Consider the following 12,105-nt stretch of genomic DNA (forward strand, 5'->3'; position numbering starts at 1 on the left):
TGTTGGTGTTTCTCCCTCCATGTGTAATTGGCCATTGACCCTGGAAATGGATCTGCAGGACTAATTAAGGGCAAAGCCTCTGACACAGCCCCGTAGACACAAGTTTATATCCTTGGAATATATTTTCAGCTTCTCTGTGCAAATAGGGAAATGGGAGGGTCGAGCTGGAACAGGGACAGAGTGGGAGGGCAGGGAGGAAGATACCATGATAGATGAGGACATCATGGAAATAGGAAAAGGCAGGGTGCTGGGGAGGCTCTCAGGAATCCACAAGGTTGACCCCACCTTGGTCTGCTGGCAGTGGTCCAGAGGGTGCCTGGACCAGTCTACTCTGGTGACCAGCCTAACAAATAACCTAGCTGTTATCATAGAGCCTTTGTCCAGTGACAGATGGAGGCAGATACAGAGATCCACAGCCAGGCACCAGGCTGAGCTCCAGGAATCCAACTGATGAGATAGAGGAGAGATACTGCAGGTGAGGGACGTTGAGATCATGATGGGAGGATGTGCAGAGATGACCGGCCACACTAGTGGAAGCCCATGAACTGTGGACTGGTGGCTGTGGAGCCCCCATGGGACTGGACTAGGCCCTCTGTTTATGGAAGATGGTTGTTTGGCTCGAACTGTTTGGGGGGCACCCAGGCAGGGGGATCAGGATCTGTCCCTGGTCTATGGGCAGGCTTCTGAAATCCGGTGCCTGTGGTGTGACACCTTGCACAGCCTTGATGCAGTGGGAAGGGGCTTGGACCTGCCTAGGCTCAGTGTGCTGGCCTCTGCTGACTCCCCATGGGAGACCTTGATTTGGGTGATGTGGGGATGCAGGGTGGCTTAGGAAAGAGGGCTGGGGGGTGGGAGGAGGGAGGAGAGGGGATCTGTGGATAGTATGTGGAGTGAGTAGAAAATTTCTTAATAAAAAAATGAAAGAAAAAAAAACAAATATCAACTCCTCTGTGCTTCTTTCTACTTACCAGTAAAATGAGAATATTAGCATTAATTACCTTAATGGGCCCTGAAAGAACTCAGTCAGCTTCTAATGTACACACTTAGTGACTCATTACTCTTTCCCAGACTGAAATTCACCATCTGTCTTATCACCTACAACCTTGCTCAGCATATGAAATCCATTTTCTGTTTCTACTCACTTCTGTGATGAAGTGTCTTCTCCAATATTTAAATCGGGATCAAAATCCCACTCTGTTCATCTGGGTGGGGGAAAAATAGGTCATTTGATAATAAGAGCATAGAGAAAAATCACTTACTAATTACCCCCAACATTGCCTTGCCTTACCTTCCTGCATTGCCTTCCCCACATTTGCTTTAAACAGCACCAGAAACACAGTTGATCACTGAACACATTCATACAATACTACCTTAGATTCTACTGCACCTCCCTGTTTGAGAGACACGCCCATGAACAATATTAGTCATATTGGCAAGATCAAGGGATTCTTCAAAACTAACTAGAACTTTCTGCTGATAGAATTATAAAGAGTGATTTCTTATCCAGCTATGGACTCTGTGAATAACAATCCCAAACTGCCAGGCAACAAGTGCCTGTTGCTACAACAGTGGTATGGCTGTTATCAGAGTAACCAACTGCTCTCTGGTTAGATTTGAGGCCTGCTCCACAGGAACAAATGCATACATAGTACTGTAAATTCAGCTAAGAACCTATGGTTGATAAGGTCTTAAGCCCTAGGCTGGAACCTACTAATGTTTCTTATCTCTTTTGACATAGTATCCAAATACCTTCAAATACGGATGTGTACAAACTCAGATAGAGGCTACTCCCAGTCTTAATCTGAGAAATCTCTTTTTGCAGTGCATGCAAGGGAATTCAGAGACCCATGGCTGCACAAGGTATTCAGAATAAAGGATGGTGCAGGGCTCAGTCCTAAGCAAGGCATTTATGCCATCACCCTTAAGGCTCAGGAAATGTTACCAAAGAGGGGCCTGAAATAGTGTAAGAGCAGAAGAGAGAGAAGGGTTGTGAAATGCTGTCTTCTAAGTATGACATGGTTGAAGCAATCATTAACTCATAGCTGTTTTGTCTCCTGGTACTGGGCCTACATGAGTTAGACCCATAGGACAGTCAGCTATGGATAGAAAAGGGGGTATCAAGAAGGGAAAGCAATGTATTCCATTGGGCAGTGATAGACAGTTCCCAAACTGTGGCCACACAGATGACCCTAATTTAACACACACACACACACACACACACACACACACACACACACACACACACACACACACACCACAGAGAGAGTTATGAATATGCAAAAGATAGTTGTCATAAGAAGTGGGGTTGGCAAGGGTGGGAGGGAAAGAAGAGAGGGTGGGAGAGGAGAGTAACCAGAGGTGTTATGAATATGTATGAACTTGTCAAAGAACTAAATTTATTAACTAAATATTTGTGATTTGGCTAAAATTTTCAACTACAATGTTTTCTATTACTTCTTCTTTCCTTCCATTTTCCTTCCTGCCTTTATCTCCTTCCTTTCTTTCATTGTTCGTTGATCCTATATTTCATGATTATTCACTATAGCCTTCACATGGAAATAGAATCCTGAAATATACAATATATATGAAGGTCTTCTTGCCCCCATTGTCACTTTGTAGTTAGGAAGTATGGCCATCCTCACATCTGTCTTTGCAAAAGATGACATTACCTTCATGAATCTCCATCATGATATCTTTCTATCTCTTGGATGTAACTTCCCAGTTCCTGGGAGTGGCCATGCATCATGATTTGAGGGTTCCTGTTTCCTAACCCTGCTCCATGATAGAAGCATTAATGGGCCCTAAGTCTTACCACTGCCTCATAGAGCCTGCTCAGACCATTTTCCTGCTTTCAGGTCATAATATGACTTAGGACATAGGTTAGAGTGTTGGGACTACAAATATTCCAATGTCATTAGAGGACTTTTGTCAAAATATTGAGAGACCAAGATAAGGAGACTCTGGTTATGGGCTTCCCTAATCTGAATGCCTTGGTGGGGTTGGCAGGAAATGTTCTTGTCTCCTGGGATTCTGTATAGGTAAGGATGTCTTCTTTGTCTAACAATGTCAAGCTGTTCTGGGCTGACTACATCCTCTGGTGTCATGGTATAAGTTTACCATCACCATGTGTACCATACTGTCTTCATCCCTACACTATAGGCCTGAGCATGCTCAGTGTTGTTACCTCTCAGCATTGCCTGTCTGTCTTGTAATCCATCTAGGATCACTAGTTCTATCCAAAATACTGGCCAGCTAGCATTTGCCCTGCTCTAGATTCTGTCTGCTGCTTAGTATCCTGTAAAAGCCTGATGAGGTCGCCTACTTAAAACAGTTGCCAATGAATTACATCTGCCAAATTATTTCATCATAGCCCTGTGGCTGTTATTTTATTGTTGGTTCTGTCTAGGCTTTGCCTGCCTCTGCTGGTCAGGACCTTTGAGGTCCAGGCAGATATGCATAACAAGATTTTATGTTTTGATCTGTTTCCCCTTTTCCTCTCTTCTCTTTCTGGTGGCTTGTTTTTGTTGAAGATTTATCCTTTTCTGCTGTCTTTTTGGTTTTGTTCATTTCCACCTATGCAGAAGCAGGTTTAGCTAGCACTCTTGCAGATAACATCTTGAGTTCTTTTTTCATGGCCCCGCTGCTGAGTGCTGAGTTGACCATCTTCTTTGGCATCTTAGCAGCAAGGAGATTGTCCCAGGAAACTGTAGACCACACATTCCGTAGATCCTTCCTTAGGTTGGGCATCTGACAGAAGCAACTGTTTTAGTTTCAAAACCGAGACTCCTGTCTAAAGTCACTATTTTGCAAATTCATTTAATTTGATCATTATCTTTATGTCTGTTGCTTAGTCATGGTCTAGTTTTGCAAACATGAAGATAAGTCTGATACCCAGATAATGTTACAGCACTGGCTCACATTGCTTGGCAATGCTGGCCTTCTGGCTGCAAGAAGCACTAACAGGAAAGGGGAGCTGTAGGGGTTGGCATGGCCAGAGGATGAGAGCTAGGAGCCAGGCCACATATAGAGAACAGTTTTGAGAAGAGCATGACTCAAAGGAGTGACACTCATACACCTAGATCCAATATGGGAAACCACAGGTCTTTCTTACCCCCTCTTGATTATCCTTCCGCAAACACCAGTCTCTCTGCAGTTTCTGAACTACAGATGTGTTTCATATTGACAGGTGACTCCGGGGACTCTTCTCTTTGCCACAGACCAGCTTATGACCTCACATAAGAAGAATGGAGGAAAGGTAAGATGATTTTTGAGGTATTCTTCTCAAAGCTATTATTTATTTTTCTTAGTCTGTGACCATTGAGGTGAAGAATCCAAGGAGCCTCACACATTTTTTTTTTCAGTAATAGGAGTCATGAAGTTCTTCCATGTCAGCTCTGTGGGCTGGCAGACTGCAGTGTGGGAGGTTTGAAGCCAGTGAGCCAAGGCAGTGCCCTCTCTTTATAGTTTCTCCCATTCTTCTCTCACCCCAACTATTCACACATGCTCCTATTGTGAGCTTTCTGCCATTTTCCCTGACATGGCCAGCACATGGACACAGGCACTCTCTTTAAAAGCACATTTCTGTCAGCACCTCAGTCACCGTGTTTCCTGCAATGCAAAGTTTCCATCTTTTGTGTCTGTCTGTCACAGTAGGAAGAAGATTGTCTAAAAATGAGCAACTAACCCAATTAAGTATAATTTATCAACAATGGACATATTTAGGGAAAGATACATGAGATATTAAACCCATCTCCTACCCCCTAAAAATAACATGGAGTGTGGAGCTTTATCAACTGTCATAAAGTAGAAGTCATCTGAACCCAGAGCTGGCTGTTACTGTGACTGCAAAAGTACCCATGCTCTGCCCCAGGCATTCAATACTGATTAATTTTGTTCTTTGATCTTTTTATATATGCACACTATTTACTCTGCTTACTCTCCCCAACTCTTTCAAGTATTCCTCCCATCTCTATCAATCTCCCTCTCTACCAGTTCCTTTTTGAAACCATGATTTTTAGTTTTGTTTTGAAACATCTATTATATATGCCTATTTGGTTATCTGAACTACCTACTGAGACATGGTTTACTTACTAGTGGGTACCTGATTGAAGGCAATGGTTTCTTCTCTTCTTGAATCAGCTGTAAGTCAATTATTTGGTTGGGAGCAATAGCCCTTCCAGAATCCATCCTTCATCCATGCCTGGCTGTTGATTGGAATATTTTTGTGTAGAATCTGTATGTGTATTCCCAACTGCTCTGAGTCTGTGACTGTAATGACCATGTCTTGTCAAGGAGATGTCATTTTGAAACTCTTCTTTTTCCTGCCGTTACATTCTTTCCACTCTTCCTTCTGCAATGTTACTTGAGCCTCAGGGAAAATGGAATAAATGACTTTCTTAGGGGGAAATTTCAACCTTTACCCAGTCTCAGTACCTTGTCTGGTAATAATTTTCTTCTTTTATGACCATTGACTTGAAAGAGAAGCTTCTCTCATTAAGGCTCAATGTAATGTTCACAACTAGTACATAAATATTCAGAGAGCAGCACTATGCTGTCAATTTAGTTCAACAACTGAATTCAGTTTCACCACAGGGCATATGATCTCCGTAATCTTGTGTGTTTGATCTGATCCAGCACTAGGCAAGTATTCCTTCATATGTAGTGGGCTTCAAATCCAACCAGAAAGCAGTCAGTTCCCCTGTAACGATACTGCCACTATTGCACAAGTGTGCATTTCTTACCTGTAAGGTTGCTCTCATAGATTGCAGGATTCATAGCTGGGTAAGACCATGGATGTGGTTTGTTCCTCAGGATCCTGCATAGCACCTTCTGGGATTGCAAAAGCTAGCCCTAAAAGGGAGGATTCTTCCACCTTGGTACTAGCTTGTTCTTTGTGATTTGTACACTCAAGGTGTGGGATGTTTTCAGCAATAGGGTCTGAACATGTGGTTATGATGAAAAAAACAGAAGGAATGACAAGAATCTGTATTGTTTTGGGGCCCTGGGGACTCCTTGACCAATAACTCATAAAGAGTTATAGCATGTCTGGCAGGTAATTTTTTTTAACACCCCATGGATCCTCAAAGCAGCCTCCCCCAGTACATAATGTAGCTCTGCTGCACTCCTTTTTTCAAAAATAATGTTTTAAAGTTTAGTTATATTAGATTTCTCTATACCCTTAAATTTGATTAACCCTCTTTTTCTGTTCTTATTTCCCTATTCCTCCATCACACCTCCTCCTTTCTACCCTCATGTCCCTTTTTGTACTTTCATATTTCCTTCATTTCAATATTTTGCCTCCATTAAGGCATATTCCTCCCAACGACCTCTCTCTAATGTCTTGCCTCCCACAAGTAATTCATGTAGATTTTAAACTAGAATCCACAAATGGAGCAGAACATATGGGATTTGCCTCTTTGTTGTTCCGGGGTTTCCTCCCTCAATATATTTTTTTCCAGTTCCAGCCATTGACATGAAAATTTCACAATATAATTTTCCTTCACAACTGAATTAGTCCCACTGTATATATGTACAATGTTTTACTGTCCACCCATCAGTTGATGGACTTCTAGGCTGATTCCCTATTCTAGTTATTGTGAATAGAATGGCAGCAATTAACATGGATAATAAAGGATTCTTTTTAGTAGCACATAAAGTCTTTAGCATACATGACAAGGCATGGTATAGTCAGGTGCTCTCATAGTTAAAACTACTATTGCTGTGATGAGACAACATGATCAAAGCAACTTGGGGAAGAAACGGTTTATTCATCTTATGCTTCCACATCACAGGTCATTATCAAAGGAAGTCACGACAGGAATTCAAATAGGGCAGGAACCTGGAGGCATGGGCTGATGCAGAGACCACAGAGGAGGGCTGCTTACTGGATTGTTCTTTATGGCTTGCTCAACTCGCTTTGTTATAGAATCCAAAACTATCAGCCTAAAGATGGTACCACTCATAATGGGCTGGGCCCTTCCCATCAATCACTAAATGAGAAAATGCCCCACAGACTTGTATACAGCCTTATCTTATGGAGGAATTTTCTCAGTAGAGGCTCCTTCCCCTCTGATGACACTAGCTTGTTTCAAGTTGATATAAAGCTAGCCAGTATACTTACTATAACAGTTCTATCTCATTTTCTGAGGAATCACCATACCGTTTTCTATAACAATAGTATCAGTTTGCATTCTCACAAAGAACAGTAAATGAGTGTTCCTCTTTCCCAATATCTTTACAGCATTTCTTTGGCTTCTTGATGATAACCATTCTGCTTGGGATTAGATTGAATCTTCTTCTTTTTTTTTTTTTGATGAAGAAATGTAATGCTTATTCTTTTGCTAGAACCAAAAGGTTGTGGTTGCCACTCAGGATGTACCTGTGGCTCACAATGGGGCAACAGGAGATGCTTCTGAGTTGCAGATAATAATATGTTTTTTGATCTGGGAGGTGACTACATGTGTGGGTTCATGTTGTACAAGTTCTCGAATGTTACACTTTGAATTTTAAAATTTCCACATATATCTTAATAATACTTTTTTGTAATAAATAAGGTGAAAAATACAAATAAATATAGTTAAGAGAGATCTGCCAGAGTCCTTTGTCTCATTTCAAGGTGTTGCCTCCAGGGCCCCACTCAGCTCCCATGGTAGCAGGCTGTAGGGGCCCTCTGAGGATCATCAGCTTCATTCCCTCCTTCTCCCCTAGGTAGGCTGACCAAGGAAGTCATTCTTTCTAAGTCTTCAGTTCCATCATCCTCTTTCTCAGCCCTTTTTTCACACATTACCCCTGCCATGTCCTGGGAAAGCTTATTTTAGTATCACTCTGTCATACACAGAGCCAGTAAGATAGAATCTCAAAATGGTTTTAACTTTCATTTTCCTGATGGTCACTGACATTGAACATTTTTCAAAACGCTGGCAGATATTTGTATTTCTTCTTTAGGGATTTGTCTGTTCAAATCTACAGTGCATTCCTTGATTGTGTTCCTTCTTTTCTTGGTGTTTTCTTCTTTGAGTTCTTTGTGTTTTCTAGACAGTCTTCTGCTGTATGCATACCTGGCCAACTGTGATTTTTTACTTCAGTCAGGTGTTTACTCCTGTCTTCTTTAAGTTCATTCAGGGGTTTAATCTTCTTTGAACTCCTTGATCTCACGAGCCTGCTTTTAATTGTTCTTTTGAATCCCACACCTTGAGCTTCATCTAAATTGTATTCACTTGGGATACATGCTATAGGATTCATGATCTTTAGGAGAGACATATTTTTTTTTAAATAAATTGTTTGTAATTTCAGGATGGGACCTGGGCATTTGGAGTTTGGTTCTTGGTTGTATCTTTTGGTATAAGTTTTGACCACCATTTTGGAGTCCCAGGTGGGGTTTGGACTACATACTTTTGGGGAACCCCAAAGGAACAAAGTTTGGGAGGGAGTATCTTATCAGGGGCCTGTGAGTACCTACAGAGAAGACCAAGGTGGGATATCTAGTTGAATATCTAGGGTAGTCCTAAGAGGGTGTAAACAAGGAGAGTGGTTTCTATCAGGATGGGTGTGGCACTTGATTGGCAGTTACATGCTCTCTCAGGGTGTGGAACATTATCATTCAGTTCCAGCTCTAAACACTTACACTGAACTCTGTTACTTTGCTAATAGGTTTTACTCTTTGTGTGAACTGACTCATGCTCCTGCATCTTTTAACATCAGCATCTGTTATATGTCATCCACTCCTGACATTTGCCACTATATTTTGTTATAGGTTCTTTTTATTGATGTCCATTTGGAAGGCCTCCATTGTCGGAATGTCCCTATATTTTCGTAGATTAAGGAAAATCCTTAATACTATAACATCATGGCATTAGTCTTCTGTACTTTAGCCTTCATCTCTGAACCCTCCTTTGCCCAAAGGACACTGAGGGAGTTCCAGAGGTCTCCAAAGTTGAGATCCTTCCTTCCTTCTTCCTTCTTTCCTTCCTTCCTTCCTTCCTTCCTTCCTTCCTTCCTTCCTTCCTTCCTTCCTTCCTTCCTTCCCTCCCTCCCTCCCTCCCTCCCTCCCTCCCTCCCTCCCTCCCTCCCTTTCTCTCTCTCTTTCTTTCCTGGTTCCTTCCTCCCCTCTTTTGTTCCTTCCTTCCTTCCTTCCTTCCTTCCTTCCTTCCTTCCTTCCTTCCTTCCTTCCTTCCCTTCCCTCCCTCCCTCCCTCCCTCCCTCCCTCCCTCCCTCCCTCCTTCTTTCCTCCCTCTCTCCCTTCCTTTCTTTCTTTGTTCCTTTCTTCCTTTTTGTTCTGTCAGCCCAGGCTTTTCTGGACCTCACTATGTAGTTTAGTTTGTGCTTGAACTCAGGGACCTCTTCCTGGCCCAGCCTCTAGAATCTGGTATTCCACAAGTAAGCTATCATGCCTGGTCGATAGTTTGCTTCATACTCTGTCTTCCCACATGGACGTTTCTGGGTCACAACCCCTCTGCTTAGCACAGCAGTCACTTCTTCCCTTCTTTCCCTCTTTCTGCACATTTTCCTTTTTATTCTTCAAGAATGTCAGAAGTTCAGTTAGCCTAAAATCAATGCCCAAATTCTGGTATGAAACTCTTTCAGGCCATCACTGTAGTCATTTATTGAACATTCTTAGGTTGGGGAATGACAAAAGTCATTATTAACCATCTTGTAGCATAAGCCATTCTTTCAAACACTAAAATTTTCCACCAACAGCACCCTCAGCAATGATATTTTCTTCCTTTTCTATGTGTTTTGGAGTACTAACTTGCTATAAAATGTTTGCAAAAACATTCAATCTAAGTATAGCTGCTGTTTAGTTTATGATTAATTCATTCATTTGTTCAGTGAAAAGTCTCAATTACTCAACAAGCCTCAATAGGAAGATGGACACTTGTGATGTAGCAGTGGACAACAGCAAAGTTTCTGATGTTCTCAAAGGCTTTCCTGCTTTTTAGGTTCAAATCTGACATGCAGACAGGTTCATTCATATTACCCCGTAAAACTGGTTCCTCTCATACTGGTCTTAGTAAGTCTTGGCATCCCCATCTTGACTCTCATTCATGATTTCCACATTTTCCCATTTGATACCCTTCCCCTGCCAGACTGAGAGCAGCTGATGGTCCTGCTTCTGGCTTCCAAGTTCCTGCACCAGAGAAGAGCCAGCCTAATGACAGAAGGAAAGTTAGGTTCAGAGTTCTATTTCTTTCTGACACAGCCCAAGACACTGAGTTTCTTTACTGGGGCCACCAACTACAAATAAATACAAACTGGATTTAAATGAAGCCTCCAGAAATAATTGGTTTTCACTCAGTCTCTACAGTCCTGTTTTTCCTTTTTATGAACCAGGTCAGTCATTCACACAGAGCAAAGTGGTCCTAAGAATCAGAGAGAACACAGCATGTGCTCATATCTTGTTTTTCTTTCCAGGAACAGTAGTGGAGACCTCCTACCAGTGGATCTAAATACCCCAGACTGGGGCACTAACATCACAGCACCAAATGGAAGAAACCACACTGGGATTCCACTTTGTGGCATCATGTTCTGTACCATGATTTTCCTGTCCCTCATCATTGCCCTGGTTGGGCTGGTTGGAAATGCCATAGTGTTGTGGCTTCTGGGCTTTCACATGCGCAGGAATGGCTTCTCTGTCTACATCCTCAACCTGGCTGGGGCTGACTTCCTTTTCCTTTGCTTTCAAATTGTACATTGTATTCATATTATTTTGGACATTTTCTACTCCAAGACCGTTGACACACCTCTGTTTTCTTTTGTTGTGTCAAACTTTTCTTATCTTTGTGGCCTCAGCATGCTCAGTGCCATTAGCATTGAACGAAGTCTGTCTGTCATGTGTCCCATCTGGTATCGCTGCCGACGCCCGAGGCACACATCAGCTGTCACATGTACCCTGATTTGGTTTCTGTCCCTGCTGTTAAGTCTTCTGGAAGGGAAGGGATGTGGCTTGTTATTTGATGGTCTTGGCCCTGATTGGTGTCAGACATTTGATTTCATCACTGCTGCATGGTTAATTGTTTTATTTGTGGTTCTCTTGGGGTCTAGTCTGGCCTTAATGGTTACTATCTTCTGTGGCTCTCACAGGATTCCTGTGACCAGGCTGTTTGTGACCATTATGTGCACAGTTCTGGTCTTTCTGTTCTTTGGTTTGCCCTATGGGATCTATCAGTTTCTCTTAGAATGGATTGAAAATTTTGATTATGTTGTGCCTTGTGATTTTTATTCTGTGACACTATTTCTCTCCTGTGCCAACAGCTGTGCCAATCCTGTAATTTACTTCCTTGTTGGCTCTATTAGGCATTGTAGGTTCCAGAGGAACACTCTCAAGCTCCTTCTGCAGAGAGCCATGCAAGATACTCTTGAGGAGGAAGAATGTGAAGAGAAGAGTTCTTCAGAAAGATCTAAAGAAATGAAAAGAGTCTGACAGTGACTGAGATCTGTTTTGTTCAGACAGAGTTAGCTTTGAGAAACAACTTTGTCCTCATCAGTTTGTGGCAATTTCATAACCTTGTTTAGTTGATGATCTGAAGTTAAATCAGTTGGGAAAGTAGTAAATCTTGTCGAAGTTGATTGATACTGGACTTGTTATACAAATACTGACTGCAGCATTTCTGGAGCTGTCACACTCAGGGCTTCATCATCTCCTCTTTATGGGAGTCCTTAGAAGCTCTCTGGGGTCCTGGAGAACTGTTGAGCACTATTGACAAATCCCTCCTTCAGCAGAAGCGTCAAGGAAATGCAGTGAAAATCTTCATTTCTTTGGTCACTGAGCATGATAGTGGTTAAATCCATGTTATATTTTGCAACAATTTCCTTTTCTTTTTTTTTGTTTTTCTAAGCTTTAAAAGAAGGTTTTATTTATTTTTTAATATGTGCATTTTATGAAACAAAACACAAGAAGCCAAGAATAAAGTCACCCAGTCACAAGCAGCTCATCTTGATGTGTCCTTCTCGATCCTACAAGTGTGCATACATTGAGGCAATTGAGATTATTCAGTATTTACAACACCTTCCCCCACATTGTAAATATTCACCAACTAATAACCCCATGCTACATGAGTATTTTGATAACCAAGAATACACCATGACATCTTAATCTGTCAGACAAAA

General features: G+C 42.0%; 1 protein-coding gene across 1 annotated transcript; it reads left to right on the forward strand.

The window, feature by feature from the left end:
* The first annotated feature begins 3,906 nt into the window (after positions 1 to 3,906).
* On the forward strand, positions 3,907 to 11,925 carry LOC102918969 (mas-related G-protein coupled receptor member X2-like). Its single transcript, XM_006996997.4, has 2 exons — positions 3,907 to 4,255; positions 10,411 to 11,925. The coding sequence occupies exons 1-2, from the start codon at positions 4,245 to 4,247 to the stop codon at positions 11,417 to 11,419; spliced, it is 1,020 nt and encodes a 339-aa protein (XP_006997059.3). The 5' UTR covers positions 3,907 to 4,244; the 3' UTR covers positions 11,420 to 11,925.
* The last annotated feature ends 180 nt before the right edge of the window (positions 11,926 to 12,105 follow it).

The sequence above is a fragment of the Peromyscus maniculatus genome, chromosome 1 (genome assembly GCF_049852395.1).
Source record: "Peromyscus maniculatus bairdii isolate BWxNUB_F1_BW_parent chromosome 1, HU_Pman_BW_mat_3.1, whole genome shotgun sequence".
Classification (NCBI taxonomy): domain Eukaryota; kingdom Metazoa; phylum Chordata; class Mammalia; order Rodentia; family Cricetidae; genus Peromyscus; species Peromyscus maniculatus.